Genomic DNA, 26,206 nt, shown 5'->3' with positions numbered 1-26,206 from the left:
GAGCCGGATGTGGGACTCGATCCGGGGTCTCCAGGATTAGGCGCTGGGCTGAAGGCGGCACTAAACCACTGAGCGACTCGGGCTGCCCCTGGGGTGGAGTTTCTTACAGAGCACAGACACTAGACAAGTAAATGAACGAGTGAGGTAATTTCTGCAGGAGGGAAGTGCAGTGATGTGGCGAGGTGGAGAGAGCCTGAGGGGGGCAGTGGGAGGCAGTGGGCAAACTTTAGAGAGCGTGGTCAGAGGCCTCTCCCAGAGGCGATGTCTGAGCTGAAGTTGGAGAAGTTGTCCATCAATCCCAGGTCTAGGGGAAGAGACTTCCGGAAGTTTTGCTGGCCATGGCAAATGTGTAGATTTTAGTGTAGGTGCAATGGGAAGCTATTTTTGAGATGGTTGTTCTGGCCACAATGGCAGAATGGATCACAGGAGGCCAGGATGGAAGCAGAAACTAGCAGGCAGGATGGTGGGTTAGCCGAGGGCCATCACGGTGGGGACAGTGTAAGTAGGGACAGAGCTGGGAGGACTCGGTAAGGGTGGGACAGGGAGGAGGTGAGAGAATGCAGATCATTTGGTACTAGTCCTACACTTTTTTAAAAAAAGATTTTATTTATTTACTCATGAGAAACAGAGAGAGGCAGAGACACAGGCAGAGGGAAGAAAAGCAGGCTCCATGCAGGGAGCCCGATGTGGGACTCAATCCCGGGACTCCAGGATCACACCCTGGGCCGAAGGTAGGTGCTGAACCACTGAGCCACCAGGACTTCCCTAGTCCTACACTTTTTACTTGAGCAGTTGGGGTGGTGGTGGCACCTTTTACTGAAAATAGGAGACAGAACAGGATTTGGGAAGAAAGTCAAGAGTTCTGTTTTGGCTATGAATTTCAGATGTTTGGGGAGAGATCAGGCCAGAGACACAGTCTGGGACTCGAATATATAACATTTATGTGGTGTGTAAAGCTAGAGGGCTGGACAAAATCATGCAGGCAGAAGGTGTTGGTAAAGAGACGCGAAGTAGGCTGACCCAACAGTCTGGTAGAGAAAAAGGAGAAAGTATAGCAAACATGGAAGACGCAGCTGGCAGGAGGAAAATTAGGAGCGGTATCACAGAAGCCCAGAGAAGAAAGCCGGTTGCTTTGGGCCAATTGGGTCAAAAGCCACTGTGAGATCAAGTAGGAAGAAAATGGAACAATGAGTGGGTGGAAGTGAATTTGGGGTCAAAGAGGGGTATGAGTCCTTAAATGCTATCATTTAATTTAACTTGGGGGTGCATATCTTTTATTTATTTATTTTATTATTTTATTTTATTTTTTAAGATTTTATTTATTTATTAGAGATACAGAGAGAGAGAGAGGCAGAGACACAGGCAGAGGGAGAAGTAGTCTCCATGAAGGGAGCCTGATGTAGGACTCGATCCCGGGACCGTGGGATCACAACCTGAGCTGAAGACAGACGCTCAACCACTGAGCCACCCAGGCATCCTGGGAGTGCACGTCTTTTAAGTCTCTTTTAATCCCTAGATTTAAGCCCAGGAGAAAGAGAGAAGCTCTGTTTATGAGAAGGCTTTATGAATGTACCTCAGAGAATAAGCAGAAGCAGAAGAGCTGACTTGTGGTGGGAGCAGGGACACAGGGTTGTAATGGGAAAGAGAGCAGAGAACATGGGTAACAGGCCAGGCAGGTTGGTAGATTTGGTGGAGGTGGGGAGGTGCAGTTCTCAATGAAAAAAGAGGTGAAGCTGTCACCTGGCTCCTGCACCACTGATCCACTATGAGGGAAAGAGTCACTTTGCCTCCTAAGCTTCTCCACTCCATTTTCATTGGACTTTCCCTGAGAATTCCACTTTCTCTGTAGCCTTCTCAGGGGAACAAGGTCACTACCCCTTTCCAGCATGGGAGGAGGGGCGCTCATCCTCTTTTCCCTCCTCCTTCTGAGCTAGTCCTTTTTCTCCTCAATGCAAACAAACACAAGCAACCCCCCAGTACTTGGCATGGTGCTTGGCACACCACAGATGTTCAATCAATATTTGGTTTTTAAAAACAAACTAACCTGCCCTTTAAAAAAAAAGATTTTATTTATTTATTCATTAGAGACACACAGAGAGAGGTAGAGACACAGGCAGAGGGAGAAGCAGGCTCCCTGTAGGGAGCCCGATGCAGGACTCAATCCCAGGACCCCAGAATCAGGCCCTGAACCAAAGGCAGACGCTCAACCACTGAGCCACCCAGGCGTCCCCAACACTACCCTTTTAAGGTTAGTTCCTTCAGCTGTATCACCCAGTCCTCCTGGTCACAGTCTTCTCTACCATGACTGTGGCCATCACTGGCCTCCAGCTCAGAGAAATTCCTCTCTGGTCCTCTCTGGTCAGCACTGTTAGGACCACATCTAAGACCTGTCAGACCTTCCCTCCTCTGCTTTAGGAGGATTTTCAGGGGGAGCCAAACGGTGTTCTCTCCCTGAACCTCCACTCTGAGGATCGTGTGGAATAACTCCCCCTAGTGGACAACCACACACATACACGCTCTGTTGTTCCCAGTCACACCAAGACGACTTTGAAGTCCATGGTGAAAATAATAATTCTTCATTCAACAGATATACCTTGAGCACCTGTTATGTATGAGTCTGGCCTATTTGAAATTATCTTGGGTCTCACAGTGCACTGTTATCACAGGAGCAGACATCAAGCTTCTCTGCCTCCGCCAGGGTTTAGGGTGTCTGTGCAGGACTCCCTCCCTCTCTCCCTCAAACACGCAGAGACTGCTCTGAGGACATCAGGACAGACGTGGCAAGAAGAGCACTGAAACTGGGTGCTTCGGTGGTTCAGGTCGTGATCTCAGGGTTGTGAGGTCAAGCCCCGTGTTGGACTCCAAGCTCAGTGTGGAGTCCATTTAAGACTTTCTTTCTCCCTTTCCCTCTGCCCTGTCCCCACCCCTCTGGGCAAACGCATACACACCCTCTCTCTCTCAAATAAATAAATCTTTTTTTTTTTTTTTTTTTTAGCTGAAAAAAAAAAAAGCATATGCTTTGAAGCCAAATCTGGTTTGACTCTGGTTGGCTGCATAACCTTGGGAAGCATTCTTAATATCTTTGTGTTCAATGCCTTAGCTTGAAAAACATAAAAGTACCTCCATCATTCATTCATCGGAGCATTCGAATACCTAATATGAGCCAGGCTCTGTACTCTGGGGTTCTTTTGAGGATTAAATGAAGTGACACACGGAAAGTAGCTGTCACATAGCAGTACCGAATTGGTGAAAACTCATCAGTCCTACCACTTCCGGTTTAGTTTCTTAGAAGAAGGAGAGTCCTCTGGGTGATTTCTGCTTAGTGGGGAAGTACCACACATGACTGGGAACCAGAGCCAGGTGGACCATAGCAAATGGAAAAGTACCTCGAGGCTGGAATACCAGCAGTGACTGTCATTGTTTGAATAACTTGCGACCAGACCGGGCCAGCACCTACCATCAGCCAAGGCTCTCCAGCACACCCAACGAGGTTCTTTGTGACTAAGGGAAAACTCTTAAGAGCTAGTCTGTCTGGTTCTCAAGGCCACCTTCCGTCATCTGTGAACAGGAGCAGAGCCAGCTGCCTCCCTTACCTTCATACTGGACTTCCAGGTGCATCGTGCGCAGTACCTTGAGCATGCAGTCCACGATGCTGGGGTGTGTGGTTCCAATGATTGACTGACAAGACAGACAACAGGACAAGGTGGTTACTCCTAAGATCCAGTCCACCAGGAAGACATGAAGGGCAGACTTCCAAACTGCATGGCAGCCTGGCTGAATGGGGAGCGGGAGGGCTGTTCTGAGTCCCTGGGCCTTGGCCCCTGTGCTGTACAAGGAAACTTCTCTCCAGAGAAAGGACAGAGATGGGCATCCAAGAATCGGACCGACAGTCTGTTGAGGTTGCCACCGACCCCTCTCGCTCAGGAGGCATTCAGTGAGGGGTTAGCCGGTCACCTGCTAGAGGTGCAGGGCCAGGCTGGCTACCGTGCTGGGGGAGGCTGAACTCAGCCAGGATCCTACATCTTCTGTCCCTCAGGGACCTCACAGGATTGGGGAAGATGTCTTTCTACCTCTTCAACCTTTATCCTCTCATTTCCTGTCCTTTCACATGAAACACCCACAAGCTCACCCACTTAAACACAACTGTCTCCATCCTCTCTTGCTATCATGCTTTTTCCCCACCCCCCACCCCCGCACCTAAGCCTCCCAGGAGCCCAGGGGAAGGCACTTTGCCCTTCATGCATCCTTTGACAGGCTGCTGCAATTTAAGTTCTGCTATGGGACCAAAGTTGGGGTGAACCCCAACTTTTCATGCAGGGACCATCCTTCTGTTCTACCCATGCTTAGTCTCTGAAGTATTTGACCCGCAGAAGTTTCACGTTCTCCCTGTTGGAACTCTTTTCCCTTCGTTTATCACAGCCCTGTGTTTTTTCCCGTTTCCCTTTAACGGCTTCCACTGGTCTTTTTCAAGGAGGCAGAGTGGCATATGGAAAGACTGAGAACTCTGGAGTTAGGGAGAGTTGGATTTGTACCAAGTTGCCTCTTACTTCGTGTGTGGCCTTGAGTGTGTCACAGCACACCCCTCAAGGCTCAGTTACATCATCTTTGAAATGTCTGCCTCCATCAGCGATTGTAAAGACTAAAAGGCATCGCAGAGGTAAGCTCCTGGCACAGTGCCTGGTGGGTAGGAGGCACTTAATAAATGGAAACCTGGAAATAATAATGATAATCCAGCTGTTCCATTGGACTGTCTTGCTCAGCACCTCTCTTTAATGCTGGCGATGCTCCTTCTCTTGCTTCATCTTACCGGGCTGAGCTTGCTCCCTTCTGTTGTCTTAGTGATTACTTCTCTGTTCAGGAAACCCAACTGCCATCCTCATCTTGGGTCTCTTTCTGAGGCTTCAGACTTATTTTCTACTGTTCGGTCGGCGCGTCTACAAAATATCCTCAACACTAATTCCTCAATTGAGCTAGGAATCAGAATTACTTGGGGGAGCTTAGAAAGAATAAGCATTGCCAAAGGCTGCCTGAGAGCTGTCAAGATCTATGGGAGGGGGTTCCAGGATCCTTTTGTTGTTTTTTTTTTTTTACACAAATGGCCTATTGTATCTTCTGCAGCTGGCTGGGCCGGCTCCTTTGATGGCAGTTGGGAGCCACCAAGGCTCATGGAGTCAAAACCTAACTCCTCCCAAATTAACTCGGCTTTTTTCCTGCTCTCTCCTGGTGGCACACAACTCAGCCTGCTGCTAAGTCCAAAGTCGGGTGTCATTTTTGGCTGCTTTTGTTTTACTGCCCTCCATCCCTTGCACTCCACCTCAGAAAGGTCTGTTTGACCAGGTCACTTCTGTTCCCAGTGCCACAGGTCAGGCCTTACCATCCCTTCAATCTCTTGTCTCCCTGCCTCCACTGAGCATGGAGCTGTTTTGAGAGCTTTTGATAATTCATCTCAAGATCACTCTTGGAGCCTCTCTTACCTCCTTACTAGCACCGAGTCTTCATGTGGCCACCGTGTCCCAAATCCGATTCTATTCACATTCAGGAAGGCAGAAGCCAGTAAGAGAAGAGCTTTCCCAAGCCCTGGTGATCTGGCCTCTCACTTCCATGCTATCTACAAACGCACGGTGATTCCTTCCCTACCAAATTGACTCCTGTGAGCTTTTCTACAGTCTTTTCATCATCCTTGTTGCTTGTCTCAACCACTTTTAAGTCTGCCAACATCTTTCTGATCCTTAAGTAAACAGGACAAATAACTCTGCTGGGAGGCATGAACTCTTTGCCCTGCCTTGGCCTTCTGGAAGTAACGCTGATTGAATAGCAGACATACAGCGGGAGGCTGAGCTCTGTTTCTCATGCCTGTGTGAAGTGCAACAGTGGTAGGTAATTTTAAGGTTAGTGTGTTGAATCAGAACCACAGGAGCATGCAGCCTGGACTTACCTGCGCAGTCCTGAGAGTCTGCAGGGACAGCTGCTGAGCTTTTGGGGACGCACAGGGCAGCAAAGCTATTAGACCTTTGTACACTTGATTCTGGTACTTGGGATTACCGTGGACCAAAGAATCCATCAGAATCTGCACTTCTTCCTGGGTCTCTTCTGATTTAGACTTTGCCAAAAACTCTGCTATGGATCGTACACCTGAGCAAAGAAGAAAGGAAATGCTCAATTGGAAGAGAGTTATGAAAACAATCCTCATTCAAGATTACATAATATGGGGGAGGGGGACAACTGAGATGTGTTAACCAGGCCTGTTCAAACGAAGCAGAATCCAGGCTCAATTCTCCTGTTGCCTCACTGTTTTGTTTACTTTAAGGCTCTGTGGCTAGAGGATTTTGTTTCAACATAGGCATGTCAGCTTGTCAAAGTCTGTTCTAGGGATCCCTGGGTGGCGCAGCAGTTTAGCGCCTGCCTTTGGCCCAGGGCGCGATCCTGGAGACCGGGGATGGAGTCCCATGTCGGGCTCCCTGCATGGAGCCTGCTTCTCCCTCTGCCTGTGTCTCTGCCTCAATCTCTCTTTCTGTGTGTGTCTCTCTCATGAATAAATAAATGAAAATATAAAAAAATAAATAAAATGGCTCTGCAAAATGCACAATTAAACATGTGTTTGGGATTGCCATATGATAATTATTTTTTTAAGATTTTATTTATCTTTTCATGAGAGACAGAGAGATAGAGGCAGAGGGAGAAGCGTTCCCGGTGGGGAGCCTGATGTGGGACTCGATCCCAGGACCCCAGGATCACAATCTGAGCCAAAGGCAGCCGCTCAACCACTGAGCCACCCAGGTTCCCTGCCATATGATAATTAACACATGTGCAGCATCCAGGAATTTACTAGATGTTCCTGACAGATGCTGCCTCATTTGATCCCAGAAACATACTGAGAGGAAGGTGTTAGTCCCATTTTATGGATGTGTACAGTGAGGCTCAGGAGAGGCCATGCGGAGACATAGACGAGAACAATGATGAAAAGTTAAGTGAGGGAAGTGCTTTGAAAAAGGGATGCGTGGGGGCATGGTATCTTCCCCATCCACCTCCATCAGAGCACAGGATGGAACATATGGAAATGACAGGGTTATTTACCCTTCTCACCACGCTGTAAGCTCTTTGAGGAGAAGAACTGTATTTTATTCATCTTCATATTCTCAGCACTATCTATCTATCTATCTATCTATCTATCTAATCTATCACACATATTCAATGATTTTATTTCCATTTTATTTCTAGAGTTATTCATAACTCACTTAATTTCACAAAGGATTTTAGGCAATGGCTTAATAAATCTTTGTTGAATGGATGCATGAAAGAGGATATATTTAAAATGGAGAAGTATTTCCAAAACCACCATGGAAAGATTTTGAGCAAATGATGAATCAGGTAAATCATAAATCTGACTCTCATGGTGGTGATATGGACAGGAGCTAGTTGACTCCACTGTACAAAGTGCTTCTGTGCAACCTGCCCATGACACGTTTTCCTAGAGCAGTGCTGGGTACTGCCACCATTTCACCCAGGCCCCTAGGGAGATAGGGAATTGCTACCCCTGACATAACACAGTACCCACCATAGCTTTCACAGATGAGCTCCTTGTACTTCCTGCCAGTGTTTGCAATAACCTGAAGTAGCCTGATGGATTCCTTCTTGTCCTCCTCCTTGATCTTCTCCATCCCAAGTATTTCCAAGAGTGTCAGGACTCCTCCAACCTCAAGAAATTCTTTAAGGTACCGATTACTGTCCAGAGGAATACAAGAGTAGAAATAAGACACTTGTCATGTTCCTGGGCACTCACCTTTCTAAGGGATCCTGAGGTCCAGGCAGTGTTCATGGGCAAAGTGACACAATAATTTGGAAGTTTTTCCTTCTAGCAATAAATGCAAAAGTTAAGTACATTGGACATTTCTTGTATTTGGTTTTCCAGAATCTGTTCCTCCTCTTCTTGAAAGAGCACCTCAGCTATCCTTTGGAGAATCACCCCTCTGCCTCTCACGGGCCATGTGGTTTTGGCAGGGTGAGCAGGTTACAGGGCATGCCATCATTCTGACTGCAGCAATTGGTTGGGACCAGCCATGTGACCTCAGTTGGTCCAATGAGGCTCAAAACCTGGAACTTTTGTGGGAACCCCTGGCAAAGATATGCTCTTTTTTTGGGTGTGGCTGAGCAAGAAGGATGCATGTCTGGAGCCTCTGAAGGCCACAGCACATGGAGGCCTATGAATACAGAGAGGGAGAGAGCTGAGAAATGAAGAGAGAGAGAGAGAGAGAGAGAGGCCAAGTATTGATGAGATTTTTTGAGCCCCTGGATCTAGTCAGGCCTAAAATATGGATTTCTATCCATGTGGTAGAATGTGGTGGTCCCATGTGGTGTGAATGCCAAGGACACCATGAGCCCATATGCACTGAGATCCCAGAATCTCTCTAGAATGGAACTCACCTGCTCACAGCAGACAGGAAGATGCCAATAGACTTTAGAAGCTTATCTAAACAGGAGCCAGTCATATAGCTGTATGACAAGTTAAAGAGTGAATTCCAGGGTGGTTTTCCACACAGAAACCCGATCCTGTGTCAATTCCTCATAGCATCTATGGCCCAGGATGACTAACAGTTGAATTGTGTCCTTTATCTGAGAGGGGCCGCTAGGTCGAAGGGGAAGTGGCAACAAACACATAGTGGGGGGACACAAGGGACGGTGCTAGCAGGCATTTTCGCCGTTCCCCCAGGAAGCTTTTCTGGGGAAGTTCAGGCACCTTGGGTCTGACAGGCCCCCTGGAGAGCAAGAAGGCTCTGATGAATAAGAGGCACATGGAGAAAGCATAGTCAATTTTCCAAGCCTTTCTACGCCATGACCATTGCACCCTTGGGTCTCAGCACAGTTCATTACTTTATGCCTCATTTTTAGACTTCTCTAAAAATAATCGGCTTCATCATTAATTCTCAATTTTGTACTTGCTCAAAGCTTTACACTGGAGGTCACTATCTTTATGAAGAATTGCGTGCCTTCCTAATAAGAACAACGGGAGATGGTGGAAAAATTAAACTCTGATTTAAAACAACCTCGGTATTTAGTGTTATTTTTTAATGTGAGCCTTGCAAAAAGCTTCATTGCAATAAAGCACCCAGAGCACGCATCGGCTCAGATACAAGGTACGAAATCAACCCACAACAGAAAAGGAACCAGTCAACAATTACTAGGCTCATAACACATCACAGGCTCTTAGAACACTTAAGAAATTAGCTGAAATTATTGCAGCTCATGGAGGATGACTGAGAGCTTCCAAGACTGATAAAGGCTAATGTAATGGGTTGGAGGTAATGGTGCTTTGTTGGGGGGGAGGGCGCATGAGGCAAATTATCTCTGCTGCACCCTGGTTCCCAGGATGCCAATAGAAGTGGAGACAGATTGGCTCATTAGGAAAGGCTCTTTACTGCAAACACAGTGTTTGCTCCCCTGCCTGTTGCAGCTACAGCTGGAGGCCAGGCTGTCAGCCCAAAGGGTGGTCCCTGTATTCCTACACTGTCCTCCACCCAGCTCCCCATGACCCCAGACCCTGTTCCTGCCTCACTGCCTTCTCCCTCTTTTCCTCAGTTGCCAGCCAGGCTCACCAACTGCCATCACCTGCTTTTCCTCTGTCCCAGGCTAGTCTTGCTTTCACAGTCACTCATTACACATGTTTCTGGTCCATTATTTCCAGCAATTAGTTCCAGAAGTTTGCCACAATGTCAGCCGGTGCTAACTAGTCCTAAGCCTTTATTGTGTGCCAGGCACTGTGCTGCTCTGCTTGCGTGGTCTCATTTAATTCTCACCGCACCCTGGGGTGGCTGCTATTAATATGGCCATTTACTTCATGAGGAAGCAATCTCAGATAGGTTAATGACCTGTCCAGGCCTCAGAGTTAATGGACAGAACTGGAATTTGAACCTGGCAGTCTAGCTCAGGGTTCCTCTTGTCAGGCCTTCCCGCCTGTGGCCAGATGGAGGGTGTAGGGCTATTTACACAGCTCATCTCTGGGGATGGTGTTGGACGTGGAGTTGTGGGTCTGCCCAGGCCCTGGGGAGGGAGGCAGTGAAGGAGGGTGGATGGGTAAGGGCTTTGGGCCCTACAGACCCACTGCAAACCTCATCTCTGCCATTTGCTAGTAAATTACTCAACCTTTCGAAGCTCATCTCTCTTATCTATAAAACGGGATAATGCCAATCACCTATTAGGCTTGGTGTTCGGCTCCAACGAGATAATATTTGTACATCACATAGCTCAGTGCCCAGAGGATAAAAAGACATAGTAAGTGGCAACTAATACTTTTGTCATTATAATAGATAAATCCTTAGATTTATCTAGATAAATAGATAAATATTATCTCTATATAATATTATTAAATATTATTAAATATTATCTCTATAATAGATAAATAGAGACCAGTTACTGGTCTCTTCTAGAAGTTCAAGGTTAGAAAAGGGGTTTGAAGCTACTGTGAGATTAGGTGGTAGTCAATTTTACAAAGCATAGTGATGCTGATATGTTTTCCTTCCAAATCCACCATAACTAGAGGGGTGGGGAAGAGATGTGGGGTCATTGATTTAACACACTCTATCACTTCAGCTGCTCTCTTTTCTCTGTTGCATGACAAGGTCACAAAATTTAGGAAACTGCATAATTTCAGACATAGAAACTGAACATACAGCTATATACTGAAAGCATGGTTCTTCTCTCTTTTTTTTTTTTTTTAAAGATTTTTAATTTGTTTATTTATGAGAGACATACAGAGAGAGAAGCAGAGACACAGGCAGAGGGAGAACAGACTCCCTTCGGGGAGCCTGAAGCGAGACTCAAGCCCAGGACCCTGGGATCATGACTTGAGCCAAAGGCAGATGCTCAACCACTGAGCTACCCAGGCACCCCTGAAAGCATGGTTCTTTCAGTCATTCAATAAGTGTGCTGTGAGTGTCTCATCAACATTGGGCATTCTGACCTGCACTTGGGAGATGGGGAAGGACAATACAATGCCTAGAGCGGTAAGTGCAATGACTAAGTAAGAGAACATTACCACTTAAGGGGGAGGGAGGAAAGATCCTGCAACAGAGACTGAGAACTGGCCATGGGAGAAGGTGGGGGACAGGACATTGTAGGAAGGGGCAGTGATCAAGCAGGACTGGGGCTAGAGGGAGGTGAGTACGCCATTTGCTTCAGTTGTGAAATTTCAGGGGGCATCAACCAACTTAGTAATCAAATAATGTTCCATAGCACTACTTAAAAAAATCAAAATACCAAAAAATCCACAATGAATGAGATACTCCCAAGTTTTAAATGAAGATGGGATCTGCCCCTGCACTTGTACAACCCTGCCTGCCTCATTCACCTCGTCCTGAGATCACATGGAAGATGCTGCCAAGTAAGATGAGGTGGGAAAAGGGTAGTCTGGATTTGGTGACAAAGAGGTTTCTGCTAACCTTGGTGAGGTTAGTGTCACAAGTTGTGAGGTGGAAGCCAGATTATAGGTGCTGATGTTTCTCAATGTATCATCTTTGGATGGCAGGCATCAGAGTCCCCCAGGGTGCTTATGAGAAACAGAGAGGCCAAGGGACTCTCCTTAAATCTACTAAATCAGAAAGTGGGGTTGGGGTGGGGAGGCAGCCTGGTTAACTGCATTTTATTTATTTAACAAATTATTTTATGGGATGCCTGGGTGGCTTAGGGGTTGAGCGTCTGCCTTTGGCCCAGGGTGTGATCCTGGAGTCCCGGGATCAAATCTCATGTCAGGCTCCCTGCATGGAGCCTGCTTCTCCCTCTGCTTGTGTCTCTGCCTCTCTCTCTCTGTATCTCTCATGAATAAGTAAATAAAAAAAATCTTTAAAAAATTATTTTATTTATTTGAGAGAGAGAGCATGAGCGGGGCGGGGCTGGGGGGGCGGTGTAAGGGCAGAGGGAGAGGGAGAAGCAGATTCCCCACTGAGCAGGGAGCTCAATCCCAGGATCCTAGGACCATAACATGAGCTGAAGGCAGATGCTTAACCCTCTGAGCCACCCAGGCACCCCATGGTAATATGCATTTTAAAGCTCTTTCGTGCACACTAATGTCTGAGGACATTGGGGTCAACCTAGAGACACCATCTGTAGAATTTCCCTTGGCCTGTTCCAGGCCTGAGTCTCATTAGTAATTTTGTCAATGACTTAACTGTAAGCAAAAGAGTTGTGGTTACTTTAGCCTTTAGTTCTGTGCAGTTGCAGACTCTGGTTCACTCATTCCTTTACTGAACAAACACGTAATAAGTACCCCTTCTATGCCAGGCATGGTCCTGGGCTTTAGGAATATAAAGATGAGGAGAAGAAATGTGATTCCTGCCCTCACAGAGTCCAGTGGGGAAGATATATATATATATATTTTTTAAGATTTATTTATTTGAGGGCAGCCTGGGTGGCTCAGTGGTTTAGCGCCGCCTTCAGCCTGGGGTGTGATCCTGGAGACCCGGGATCGAGTCCCCACGTCGGGCTCCCTGGATGGAGCCTGCTTCTCTCTCTGCCTGTCCCCCACCTCTCTCTTTCTCTCAAATAAATAAATATTTTAAAAAGATTTTATTTATTTATTCATGAGAGACACAGAGAGAGAGAGAGAGAGAGAGAGAAAGAGAGAGAAAGAGAGAGAGGCAGAGACACAGGCAGAGGGTTTGAGGGAGAAAGAAATGAAGCAGACTGTGCTGAGCATGGAGCCCAATGCAGGGCTTGCTCTCTCACCCCTGAGATCACGACCTGAGCTGAAACCAAGATTCGATGCTTAATCGACTGAGCCACCCAAGCACTTGAGATATATTTTTTAAAGATTTATTTGACAAAGAGAGAGCCTGATGAGGGGCTCTCTCAGGACCCTGAGATCATGACCTGAGCTGAAATTAAGAGTTAGATGCTTAACTGACTGAGCTATGCAGGTGCCCCAATATTAAACAGGTACGAACAATACAAGGTTATGGTGACTGAGACAGAGGGGCTGCCATGAGCACATGTGACAGGGGAACCTAGGTCAGCCTAGGCTTGGAAAAGGGTTTCCTGAGGAAGGGATGTTTACACTGAGATCTCAGTAATGGAGTAAGAATTAGTCAAATAAGGAGTAGGTTTATTTTTCTAAATTTATTTTATTTATTATTTATTTTTTAAAAGATTTTATTTATTTATTCATGAGAGACACAGAGAGAGAGGTAGAGACACAGGCTGAGGGAGAAGCAGGCTCCGTGCGGAGAGCCTGATGTGGGACTTGATCCCAGGATTCTGGAATCATGACCTGAGCTGAAGGCAGACGCTCAACTGCTGAGCCACCGAAGCGTCCCAAGGAGTAGGTTTAGAGAAGAGGAGAGGGTTCAGGCAAGGAGAAAAATGTATAATAAAAGGATCTGAGAGGTGCCTGGATGGCTTAGTTGGTGGAGTATGCAGCTCTCGATCTCAGGGTTGTGAGTTTGAGCCCCACATTGGGTGTAAAGATTACTAAAAAATAAAATCCTAAAAAAAAAAAAAAAAAAAAGAAAGAAAGAAAAAAAGAAAAAAAAAAGGATCTGAGATGATCCATGGAATGCTGTGGGCAAACAGAGCAGGAATATCCTCAAACACATCCATAACCTGAACTTTCAAATCTGTCTTCAACCCATCTGTCTCTGGGATTCCCGAGCCAAGGCACTTCACATACGACATGTCCCAAACTAGACTTATCTACCCCACCTCCTTTTCTTGTATTCCCTTCTCACATAATGGCAACCCATTTACCTGGTTTCCCAAGCCAGAAATGTGAGTCATTCTGTGGGACAGAAGTGCAGATGGTAGTTGGATTAATAGGTATGGAATCAGATCCCAGAGAGAAATGTGGGCTGGGGCACACAACCGGAGAGCCCTTCAGGTGGAGTGGGGTTGACATCCTGACGCTTGATTGGGTCACTGAGGGAGAGGGATGTGGGTGGAATCCCAAGGAACATCCACATTTCAGGGAAGGCCGAGGAAAATTAGAGATGGGCAGAAAGAAAGGAGAAAACCAAGAGAACTGGTATCACGGACACCAAGGAAGAGTGTGAAGTTTTTTGTTTTTGTGATGATCTACATGTGCTTTTTCTTCTTCCTTTTTTTCTTTCTTTCTTTTTACTGAAGTTTAATTGGCATAGAACATTATATGAGTTTAGGGAAGAGCGTTTTGGGAAGTGGTAATGGCTGACAAATGCCGCAGAGAGGTCATGTGTAATGACCAAGGATGTGGCCACTGGGTTTTACAATTAGAACAGCATTGGTAACCTTGGTGAGACCTGCATCAGTGATGGAGACAGAAGTCACACTGCAGTGGGAGGAGGAGATAAGGTTGGTGAACTAGTGTAGACAGGGAAAGTCAATAACCTTTTCAACAAACATCACCACGAAGGGCAGGAAACAGGTAGCACACTGGTTTGAGATGGGGATTTAATTTTTTAAGGCAGAAGAGATTTGAGTAGGCAAATGCCGATGCAAAAGCTGGTAAGGAGGCAAAAGAGAAGGTCATCAGAGAGAAAGAATAAAGGCCCTGAGGGCAGAGAGAGGATTAACCCCAGACAGAAGGAATACCCATTTCCAATCTGATGGGAGCAGAAGAGGTTACGAGTGAGAACGAGGATACATTTATAGGTTGGCAAGACAGGAAGGGAAGGAGTTCTTGACTTTGGGGATGCTACTTTGATCAGCAGACGTCCTGATTTAAAATTTTAGAGAATGGAGAGAAGAAGAGCCCTCTCAGTAATCTTTGTTCCTTTCCTCCTTTGAAGACTGCCCAGTTTATTTCTGTTTGGCAAAGGATACATGAGTCTAAGCCAGGTGGTCAAGCGTACCAGGAACAAGCTGCCTCCCTGGGAAAACTCTTGCTCCAGTTCAGGAGCCGTCTTGCCTTGGTTGGCCTTGATGAAACTGTCAAGGATGTGACTCCTTGCAACTTTGCCGGCGTTGTCCCAATCCTGTAAGAAACTCAAGAGCCGGCTAATTGCTGCCTGTTCCTTTATGGAAGTCATGGTCAGTCAGGCCTGAAGTTGGCTACAGGGGAGGGAAAACAGATAGGTTACCAAGATGTTTAGAACCATGCAAGTCCTGTTACTCTGTGGGTTTGGCTTTTCCAGCAATCAGCTGGAGGCAGGTGAGCCTCTGTCACCTGTGTGGACGTTGTAACATTCAAACGACACCTCTAAAAAAAAAAAAATTCACCTCTAGAACAGATCACCTCCTACTCGGACAGGGAGGATTTAGCTGTGTTGTCACAGAATTCCAAGGGGGTAAACGTCTGTTTCACGTTTAAGAGCTAACATTTTAGCTCTTGGGATCCTCTGCTGATGGCAGCAACTAAAAGGACCAGCTGAGATGAAGATGCCTGCTAAAAACCTGGGTCCCGTTTCACCCCTCACTTCACATGGGGCCAGAGATTTGGGGCCTTTAGAGACCTGGCCCTTTTCATACCAATCAGCTAAGGAAAAATGCTCCGTAACCTTGTACCTTGGGCTTTTTATACTAACTCTCTTAAAAACAACTTTAAAAAAAGTTAGTGAGAAGAAAAAGTTCCCATTCCATAGTTGGATTAATGGGCTGTGGTTTGTAGGAGTCTGTGTCCTTGGGAGAGTGTTTTCAGTAGGGGAGGGAAGGTTTAAAATAAACCCGTTTTCCAAAAATAGTTGTGATTGAAAGTGTTATTATCCATAACAAATGTTAGTGCTGATGGGAGAGAGGCATGTGTGATTCTTTTGTCTAACAGACAAGTGAAAGTCATATTTCACATTATCATGGGGTTTTCTGTGATTTACAGAATATTTGTGAAACATTACTTGCAGGGGCCATGATTGATATGGAGAGAACAGCTTGTGTGTAGGGGAGATGTGTATTTCACGAAGACTGTTCAACATGAAATTTACAGTCCCATAAAGTGCTTCTACATCTTCGCCAGAGATCTAGTTAAAAGGACTTTACAGTCTGAAACATCCTAAAATTGATTCTAAATTAACGTTTCCTCACATGTATTTGAGATATTGATGGGGCCCAGCTATCAGAATTTTATTAGGAAGCAATAATCTGAGGCACACGGAGACAGACATACATACACACCAACCTCCACTACTCCCCAGAGGACACTGGATATGTGCTCCCGGGGAAGGGCGTCCACGTAACCTCGGGAGCGGAGACAACCACGGATTCCTGTCAGCCTTAGCAGCCAGGTGAAGGGCTGTGGATCAACCTAAACCAAAAATGACTAAAATCCCTCCTAGGATCAGGGATCCATCACTGGGAATGACATTATAGCCCTAAGTCTGACAATAACTTTCAAGGGCCATGGCCACTTGCAACAGCCAAATAGGCCTCAAGAAAATAGAGACGAGTGGCTCTTCTGGACCCAAGGGAAGAGGAGTTGAAACACCACCATTGGCTATTTTATAAGGCAGGAAAGCACCCTGTGCCCACCCAGCTGCCCCTACCCCTGGTGTGGGTGGACCCTCCCTAGCATCAAAACTTAAAGTGCCACCAGAGATGCACCCAGCAATTCTAGGACACAGAGGGAGGGAAACTTCTAGCTCCCCGTTATCCCCCTTGGATCTTCCCTATATTACTCTTTTTCTTTTTCTTTGCTTTCTTTCTTTCTTTCTTTTCTTTCTTTCTTTTTTTTTTTTTTTTAAATCTCACTCTTTTCTTAACAGGAAAAGGAAACCACAAATGGCAGCTTCAAAAGTCACAGCGATGCAGATGTAAACCAGTGACCCTGCAGTGCAGGGACAGCCTGTGGCACCCTGTGAGGTGCTGGGGAAGACGAAGAGATGAATACGGCACTGCAGGGGCCCTGGGGGAGCCCCAGACCTTGAGGTATGGGGGAAGGATGTGAGACCTGGAGGCAGATCTCATGTTCTGGGAGCCAAGGAGAGAGGCCTCCGAAGAAGCCAATCCTGCAACCCCTTGATCTCAGACACCTTGGTCAGGACCTCCAGACCCTGAGATAACTAAGTCCTGTTGTTTAAGACCCTCCAGCCTATTGTGCTTTGTTATGGCAGCTCCGGGATCCAAGTAGTGCCCTTACTTCACTTAAACCTGTTAGTATTTACATTATTGACCAGATAGAGACACACGGTTCACTCAAGCTATAAACTACCATTACATTTCCTTTCTCTTGCCAGTTGGCTTCACCTGGATTAATATTTCTGACTACCTAGTGGTATTTTCTTCCAAATATTCCAAACACACAGCAATTTTTCCAAACGTTCAACCCCTAAGTGATCAGTTCCATCTTTCCACTGGCGACTGCTCTCCCACAGGCCTCTCTCTTTCTGCTCCAGTTTGGACCGGTGGCTTGCTAAGCCTGGCACACAAACATACTGGGATTTCCCTCTGCCAGTTTTCTTTGTTGACTGTCCCGTTTCCCGGACCTGGCTCTTCCTCCTCTTTGGTCTGCTCTCTTATTTGGTCAAAGCACATTCCTCAGTAGTTTCCTAAGAAATGAAAATTACTTCTTGTGTGTATCCTTGAGAGTCTGAAAGTATATTGACTTTGTGTTATACTGGTTGGGTATACAATTCCATGTCGGAAATAAACTTCCCTCGGTTTGAGCCTCCCTAGTGTTGCTGGTTGAGAAGTCTGACATCATTATGATGTGGCTTGTTTTAATTCCCTTTTTTTTTTTTTAAAGATTTATTTATTTATTTATGACAGACATAGAGAGAGAGAGAGAGGCAGAGACACAGGAGGAGGGAGAAGCAGGCTCCATGCTGGGAGCCTGACATTGGACTCAATCCTGGGTCTCCAGGATCAGGCCCTGGGCTGAAGGTGGCATTAAACCACTGAGCCACCAGGGCTGCCCAGCATCTGACTCTTGATTTTGGCTCAGGTTGTGATCTGAGGGTCCTGAGATCAAGCCCTGTGTTGTTGGGCCCTGCTCTCAGTGGGGAGTCTGCTGGAGCTCCCTCCTTCCCTCAACTCACCCCTTCAAATAAATAAATCTTTTAAAAATGCATATTTGACAGATGTCCCTACTTCAAACTTTTCGGTTATTCCTCATTACCCTCAAGATAAAGTTTCAAACATCTCAGCCCAAAGAACTTCTGTCTCAATTCTGCCACAACTGAAATCTGACTTCCCTTCCGCCCCGCCCCTTGTCACGGCTTCCAGTGGGAATTAAGAGGAGGCTGCCAGCGTCGCCAGACTTCACAAACCGGTGTCTTCATTCCCTGAACTAAATCCTGTCTTTTCCTGTAGCTCAAGCCTCCTGTCCTTCCCCCTCTGCTGTGCCTTGGCGCTCATTTATGGGCCACTCCCTCCTGCTCATGAGGGCTTGGGCACCTGTCTTCCTGTTTACCCAAGCGCGGCTGGGCAGTGTCAACATCACCATGTTCTATCTTTGCAATCTGGGTGGCTGGTATCGTCCCTGGCACATAACGGGTGCTCAACAAGTGTTATTTAAACTGACATCCGACACAGTGTGCTCATAATGAGCACTTTAATTTCCTTAACTCCACACAGTAATTAATTAAACAGATGTCCTGGGTGCTGACCCCTAGCCAAGCACTGCCATTGGGACTGGTTAACATGACAAAGTCTTTGCCCTCAAGATTCTCAGAGATTTGGTGGGTGGAGAGAAAGGCACCCTGGTGATTTTAATGAAAAGTGGAAAGTGCTCTGATGGGGTAAATCCCAGGATGTGCTGGAGCAGGTAGGAGAGGCACAAAATCAAGACTATAATGACCTTGAACCTGTACTTCCAACTAACCCAGCACTGATACTCACGATCCACATGCTAAATGCTGTGACTTGCCTGTGACGTCTGCAATCCCCAGCTCCTTACCCTCCCACGTCCTCCATCTGTTCTCAAGACATCTACTCTTGCCACAAAGCAAGAATGTCCTCACAGTCCCTCATGTGATCTGTACCCACACCTGTCCTGTCTTCCTTCCCCCTTCCGGAGCTCTCTATCCATCCTTCCTGCCTCCTTAGGGCCCTCACTCCATCCACTGCTCTCTCCTCTGTATCCTCAACTGCTCTATTTAGGTATTTTTCTGTTTACGTACTTAATTCTTACCTAGGCTAAAACAAAAACAAGCAAAACGCGAACACCAACCTACTTACCTCAACCACATGACTTCCTCCAGTTACCTCTCTGGTTTTCTCACTTCACAGCAAAGCTTCTTAAAAACCTCTATGCGCTCTTTCCTGTTCTCCCACTGACCATTCTCTCCTCAACCCACTGCTGATTGGACTTTTCCCTCCCCCACTACCCATCCCCCACACTCCACCCCCATCACTATACTCAGTGTCTCTAACCTCCTAATTGCTCAGTTCAGTGAGGACAGTTCAGTCTTTTGCTCACTTGTCCTGTTGCTGCAACAACTAACACCACTGACCGTGGCTCCTGCTCAGAAGGTTCGCTTCCCTGATGCCTCTGCACAATGACATCTCCTGGTCTGCCTGCATCTTGGGCAGCTGCCTCCCTCCGTCCCATCTTGGGCCTCTGGAACCTGTCACATTGCACGAAGGCCTCAGTAAGTTGCCTCAAACACAATTGGGAGTCTCTCTGTCTGACTTCCAGTCTCACTGTCAGCAATTCCATTAAACATGAAACTCAACAAATCGTGGTAGACAAGTGTGTCCCATCTTCATGCTAGGCTTCTAGGGATAAGTGTGAAAAAGACAGGGTTTGGGGTGGCATTGAGCCCTCTAGATAAGCAACTTCAGTTTCAATAGTGTACTAGGGGCACCTGGGTGGCTCAGTGGTTGAGCATCTATCTGCCTTCGGCTCAGGGCATGATCCGGGGGTCTTGGGATCGAGTCCCACATTAGGCTCCCCCATAGGGAGCCTATTTTTTCCTCTGCCTATGTGTCTGCCTTTCTCTCTGTGTGTCTCATGAATAAATAAAATCTTTTTTTTTTTTTAAAGGGTGCTAAAGCACTATGATGCGGTGAGCACAGGATACTCTGAGAATGTGAGCAAAGGAGGACATCTAACCAGCAATTGGTTGGGATAGTGGCTGTTCCGGAGGGCATTCCAGAAAAGATGCCATCTTGGCTGAAAGGCAATCTGTAGATAGCCAGGTGAGGAGATGATGGAACTGTCTTTCAAGTAGGCAAGTGGAAGGCAGTACGGGCTGTGGTTAGGAACCCAAACACCGGAGCTCCATGACCTCCTACCTCCTGGCTCTGTGACCTCACACAAAGTACTTAAATCTTTTAGGCGTCAGTTCTGTTACCTGAGAAGAGGTGATACCTCACAGGGCCAGTAGACCACCTCACATAAAAAGCTTAGCTCCTATTTTCATTGCTGAGATTGTTCAGAACGGCTGGAGCACAGTCTGAGGGTGAGAGCGGCAAGAGATTAAACTGAGGAAACAGGCAGAGGCCAGAGAATGAATGGGCTGTGCGTGCTGTGCTGCAGGGTGGGCCCTTCATCTAGAGGGCATGTGAAGGTACTGAAAGGTTTGAAGTCCAGAGTGACAAGAAGAGAGTCTGTTCTAGAAATATCATCTTGACTGCAGTGTAGAAAGGTGACCATAAGGGGGCGAGACGGGAAGTGGGGCACCGGTTAGGAAGCTGGCTGTCCCCCTTATCTTGGCAAAAGATGCTGGTGACAGTAGGGCTGGAGAGAAGCAGAAACGCCAGAGAGGGAGAAGCAACAGGACCTGGTGACGGGCAGTGGAGGATGAAAGTCGGGGAGGAATCAGGATGCCCATCCCACTGTTTCTGACTTCACAGAGAAAATAGGGCCCATCAGGCGCACCGCCCTTCTCTACCCTGCCGGGTCAGTACCCAGCCCTTCCATGTGTATGCGAGTCCGCCCCTCCATCTTCAATCTTTCCATCTTTCTGACTCCCCTTAAACACCTGCTCAATTTTCATCAACCAAAATCAGTATGTAAATGGTGTCTTCCTTGACTCCCTTTCCTGCCAGCTTCTATCCTTTCTCTCTTCTTCTCCCCAAACTTTCTCCTACTGGCCTACAGGGTAAAGTCTAAACACCACATGAATGTACAAGGCCCTTCAAATTTGGTCCCAGGCTAACCTCATCTCACTTCTTAACTTCCCAGGCCTTTCCAGGCCCTCTGCATCTCATTGCTGCTCTAACATCAAGAATGGCCAGCTTCCTTTTTGTCCTTTGGCTAATTCCCCAAAACAGCAGGGGCTGTTGGTTCTGTGGTCCCACTATGCCCCCTTCTTCCCCTACTATTTTGTAAAACTTAACCATCCATCCCACTAGAGTGTGAGTTCCTCAAGGGCAGGGGTTGGTCTTCCCTATCTTTGTGTCCCCAGGGCCTGGCATAATGCCTGGAACAAAATAGATGTTTAATAAATGTGTGCTGGGTGAATGGATGAAGAAATCAGCGAGCTCCTGTTTGGATGGTTATTTCCGAAGGTCCATGATATGTAGGTCCATAAAACTACCAACTTCCCAAAGCCACCATGTGCAGAGTAGCAGAATCTCCATCCAAGAAGGCCAGTGCGAAGTCAATGAGGCATTTTACAGCTATGACAGGAAATAGCAATGTCAGCAACAGTGTCATCCCTGGACACTGAGGAAGGGATTCAGTGCCATGAACGGTCAGTTAAATTGTAATTGGAGTGAACTGTTCCTCTGCAAACCATAATGTTCTTTAGCTGCAGCCAAATGGCATTCAAGAAGGGGAGAGATTTTTTTGAAATGTCAAGGAAATTATTTCCAATTTGGTGCTCACAACCAGAGACTCTAATGATCAGTGGAAATGAGAAGCAAACAAATTAGCACTAATGGAAAATGGCTTTTGGAAAAGAGGATTTAATTTATAGTCAACTGATCATGGCATGCAGCATGCAGTAAAAGTCAGCCTCACCAGCTTGATCATAAGAACGGAGCACACATGGAATGCAGGAGAAAAATATACGTATGCCATCACGCTTATTGGAATCTCTCTGTAAGTGGCAGCCAATTAAAATAGTCATTATTTTACCTTGGAGAGAAAATGGTCTGAAAAATCAAAGCACATGAAATTAAAATCCGGATTAGGAACCATGGTCCAAATTGGTTTGTTTGTGGCCTTTTCACCTTGGCAAAGTCTTCTGAAAGGACGACAAACCTACTTTGTCTTCAGCCCAGAGTCAACTCTTTGTTTTTAATTTCCTCTCCATTTTCAGAGGTGATTAATAAATCTGGACTCATCCATAAATCATTTCTATAGCAGACGAATGGCTCTTCTTCATGCAGGGAAACTAAAAATCACAAAAATCTCAAAAAGCCCAGCTATTGTACTAAGTCAAAAGTCCTTAGTGACAAGAGAGAAGAGGTATTAAAAACCAAAAGGTCACTTGGTCTCGTTTCTAAATAAAATTTCTCAGAGGGCTTTTTTTTCTCCCCCTAAATCAAAGACACGTTTCTAAAAGCAAGAAGCCTCCAGGGCATTGCCAGCCTGGCTCCCTGTCCCCAGATGGCCTTGGAGACAAGGCAGTCACTGTCCCCTGTTCTTGCAGGCTCCACCTGCAGAATGGGACAGGGGCCTTCTCCTTGGGCTCCCATCGGAACTCCTAACTCTCAGCTCCCCATTTGGAAAGAGGGAGGGAGGGAGGGAGGGAGGGAGAAGAGAGACAGAGAAAGAAACATTCTCCTTCTGACCTCAGGCCCAGCAGAGGGTGTTCTGGCCTTTACTTCTCCCTCAGGGCATACACGCTACAACCGGTCACTTCCTTCTCATAGATTCCTTTCCTTCTGCTCCCCCCTCATACCTTCTTCACAGGTCCCTCCATCGGTTCCCTACAGACTCCCCCATGCCCCATCTTTCCCCCACAGCTGCCTTTCCCTCCATCTTCTTCCCAGAGACCACCTTTCTTCCCATCTCTCTCCTGCAAAGCCCTCTGGCTTCATCCCTCCCCAGACCTACCCTCACTCTCTACCCAGATCCCACTTTTCCTCTAGGATCACTTCTGCCCCCAACTCTGCTCCACAGACCTGCTCGCATGCTCTCCCCACAAAAAAACTCTCTAGGCCAACCATCATCTTTCTACCCACATTCTCCTCACCCCTGCACTGCTCTGTGCTTCCCCTTCCCTAACCTGATTTCCTACCCTCCTTCCTTCCCAGGCTTCTTATTCTGCCCTCAAAGGCCTCTGTTCCCAATCAGCAGTCTTCTCCACCCTTAGCTTCTGCCTCCCCTCAGCCTGTCCCCAAAGTTGGCTCTACCCCAGGTGCCAGGTGCCACTTCTGCAGAGCCCTCCCAGGTGGAAGTTGCTTAAACTCTTACACCCCAGAGGTCTCATGATTGGCATGGGCGGCGGTGGGGGGGGGGGTGTCTTCTGGACAAGGCCCACCCAGTTCCTTATTCCACTTTTTTCTTGCAAGAACCCTTACTACTTTGAGGGTCATGCCACTCTGCTGTATTGACCATTACCCTTCCTCATATTCATATCATCACCTATAGACTCCAGAACAATGTACTTAATTCATCAAGGGCTTTGGTATCTGGCTCACAAGCATCCTTTCCCTCTTCAAGTCCTGCCATCACCTAAGGGGACTGGCCATATCAACATCTTGACTGTGTTCTATATTCCACTCCAGCCACCAACTCCCATGGCTACACCCTGGACCTTGTCATCACTTGGAACAACTCAAGCTTCATGATTCCACTTTCTGATCACACCTGTCTCATTCAGCTATTTCCAAGATATGTGTTCTCTGACTTCACTGGGACACCCAGTCCATAACACTGTCATACTGCTCTTTTATGTAGGGTTGGGTAGGTTCTAAGCTCCATCATCTCAGCCTTTTGCCAGAATCATCCACTTCCTTGTCCTTCATCCTTCCATTTCATCTACCTGATGAAACCCAAACCTGAAAGGATTCAATTAACCTCTCTGCACTAGATGGCTGAATAACTTTTGGGGAAAAATATCTCCCACACAACCATGTAGACCGCTGCTGCTACAATGAATGGTCACCAACCTCAACAGGCCTCATAACTGCCCAGAAATCTGTACGCTGCTCAGTCATCTTGCCCACCCACTCTTCACTCACTGAGGCTAGTTCAGTCCTTCTCTGCTCTTCTCAGATCTCGCACACCACCTCCAATCCTACTCTCACTGGCTGATATCATGTCCGCATTTCAGAGAAAGTACAAACCACCAAACAAGAATTTCCTCAACTTCCTACCAACAAAACTACTAATGTACTAATCTCACATGCTTCCTTTTTGTCACAATGTGTCTCTCTGCTTTTCTAGATGAATTTCTCCACCAGTGCTTTGGATCCCCTGACCTTATTCCTTTTCTCGGGGGTGGGGGGTGGGGGTGCTATTGTCTCAGTTATCTCCTTTTCTCTGTTATTTTTTCTTTTTTTTCCTTTTGCTGGATCTATGCCAAAAGCATTTCTCTTATCTGAATAAAAACCTTTGTCTCCTTCCAGCTATTGCCTTCTCCTTTTTTTCTTGGAAAGAGCCAATTGTCTCAAAGTGTACAGTCTTCACTTCCTCACCTTCCGACTCACTTCTCGACTCACTGTAATTTGACCTCTGTTCCCATTGCTCCACTGAAACCATTTTTGCAAAGATCACCAACAACTTCCTTGTTTCTAAATCCAGTGGATTTTTTCAGACCTATTTTCTGGATTATTCATCAGCCTTCAACACTTTCCTCCCTTGGCTTCTGAGACACCATGTTCTACCACTGACTATCTTGCCATCTGCACAGTTCATTACAATTAATTAACTTTGCAGGTTCAGCCTCCTTTGCAGACATCAGACTTGGGGGCTTCTCAGGGCTCTGTCCTAGGTCTTCTTTTCTTACGCCTATATATACTTTCTGGAAAGCCCAACAAACCTATCCACTGGTGTGGCAAATGTCTACAAGGCACTACAGGCCACCACATTTCTATTTCTGATTTAGACTATTCTCACAGGCTCCAGTCAGGTGTATTCCACTGCCTATGGGACACTTGCACTTGGATGTCCCACAGGCATCTCAAACTCATCAGAGCCAGAACATATCCTCTCTTAAAAACCCTGCCACCTCTTCCTTCTGTTTACTCAAGCCAGGAATTTAGAAGTCATTCTTCCTTTCTCCTACATGCCCCACCAGGCACCAAGTCCAGCTCTTTTTTAGCTCCCAAGTGTCTAAGGAATCCATCCCCCCCACTTCATTCCTGCTACCTCCCCATTCTTTAGGCCACCATAATCTTTCCCCATTATTGAAACGACTTCCTGACTAGTCACCCTCCTTCTCCTGATTCCCAATCCAGTCTCTGCATTTATCATTGATCTTTCTAACATGCAAATTTGATGGCTCCTCCTTTGCTTAAAGGCCTTCCGTGATTCCCCCCTGTCCTCAGGATATCGTCTGAAAGTTTGCACTCATAGGCATAAAACACACTAGAAAATTTTTACCATCTACCTATAAGCTCACAGCTGAGTTTGACATCCAAGACCCTCCAGGACCTGGGCCAAACTGTTCTTCCAAGTTAACTCTCACCTTAGTATCTCCTCTGGCCAGAAGACGCTCAAAATTTCTGGCACTCACCCCTGCTTCCAGTCTTGGAGCTCCTGCAAGGAGTCCTTTGTTCTCCATATCCCCACAACTGTTCACCGCCCAGCTCAAGACACATCCCCATTGTCATAAATGCCCCTTCAACACTTCCTGAGACCCCAAAATACTTCGGGCCCACTCCTCTGTAGTATTTATCTCTCACACAGAATTATAGTTGGTTCAAGAATGGTTTGTCTCCCTCTCCTTTTAAGACATGGTAGTCATGGCCAAAAGCTTCATCTTCACTAGAGCTCAGCCACCTAATAGGTGCTCAGTAAAAATTATTAAATGCATGGATAAATTCAAGAAAACTGTACTCTTTAGCTCCTTTGTATCGTCCAGGTACAAAGCATTCTCTACAGACTTCCCCTGAGGACACCACTCCCCGGCCTACCACTCACCCCACCGGCCAGGATAGGCCTCAACCTACTGGGTGGAGTAGCGTCCCCTTGGCCGTTTTTTGTACGGTTTTCTACCTCCAGCCCTCGGAGCTGCGTCTCGTAAAGGATAGCGGAGGTAGCGGGTGAGGTAAGTCAAAAGGCACTGCCGTCCACCCCGTAGGATACGACAGATCGGGGAGGGAGACCCACCGGTTTCCAGAACACCGCAAATCTCCCGCAGACCCTCTCACCTACCCGGGGGGGGGGGCGGGGACTCTCCCCGACCGGCGTCCCCGCTGACCAATACCTGGCCCAGGTTGGGCGAGCCAGCCAATGGCGGCGAAGCAGGGACAGAAG

At 46.9% G+C, this 26,206-nt stretch overlaps 1 protein-coding gene across 17 annotated transcripts in view; it reads right to left on the bottom strand.

Annotated features, from left to right (window-relative positions):
• Nucleotides 1–26,120, bottom strand: part of KIF2C (kinesin family member 2C) — a 76,440-nt gene extending 50,320 nt beyond the window's left edge. For 5 of the 17 annotated variants that reach the window (XM_041738782.1, XM_041738787.1, XM_041738789.1 and 2 more), the window contains exons 1-7: nt 26,060–26,120; nt 16,070–16,195; nt 14,782–15,009; nt 8,422–8,490; nt 7,556–7,722; nt 5,936–6,132; nt 3,594–3,678 (exon numbers count right to left, since the gene is read on the bottom strand). In XM_041738782.1, the coding sequence (XP_041594716.1) occupies nt 3,594–3,678; nt 5,936–6,132; nt 7,556–7,722; nt 8,422–8,490; nt 14,782–14,987 (724 nt within the window). In that variant the 5' untranslated portion in view covers nt 14,988–15,009; nt 16,070–16,195; nt 26,060–26,120. The other 12 variants (XM_041738790.1, XM_041738783.1, XM_041738785.1 and 9 more) reach the window with 12 other exon arrangements.
• Nucleotides 26,121–26,206: the final 86 nt, after the last annotated feature.

Source organism: Vulpes lagopus, chromosome 23 (genome assembly GCF_018345385.1).
Source record: "Vulpes lagopus strain Blue_001 chromosome 23, ASM1834538v1, whole genome shotgun sequence".
In the NCBI taxonomy this organism is placed as follows: domain Eukaryota; kingdom Metazoa; phylum Chordata; class Mammalia; order Carnivora; family Canidae; genus Vulpes; species Vulpes lagopus.
This window is presented reverse-complemented; position numbering and strand designations above follow the sequence as displayed.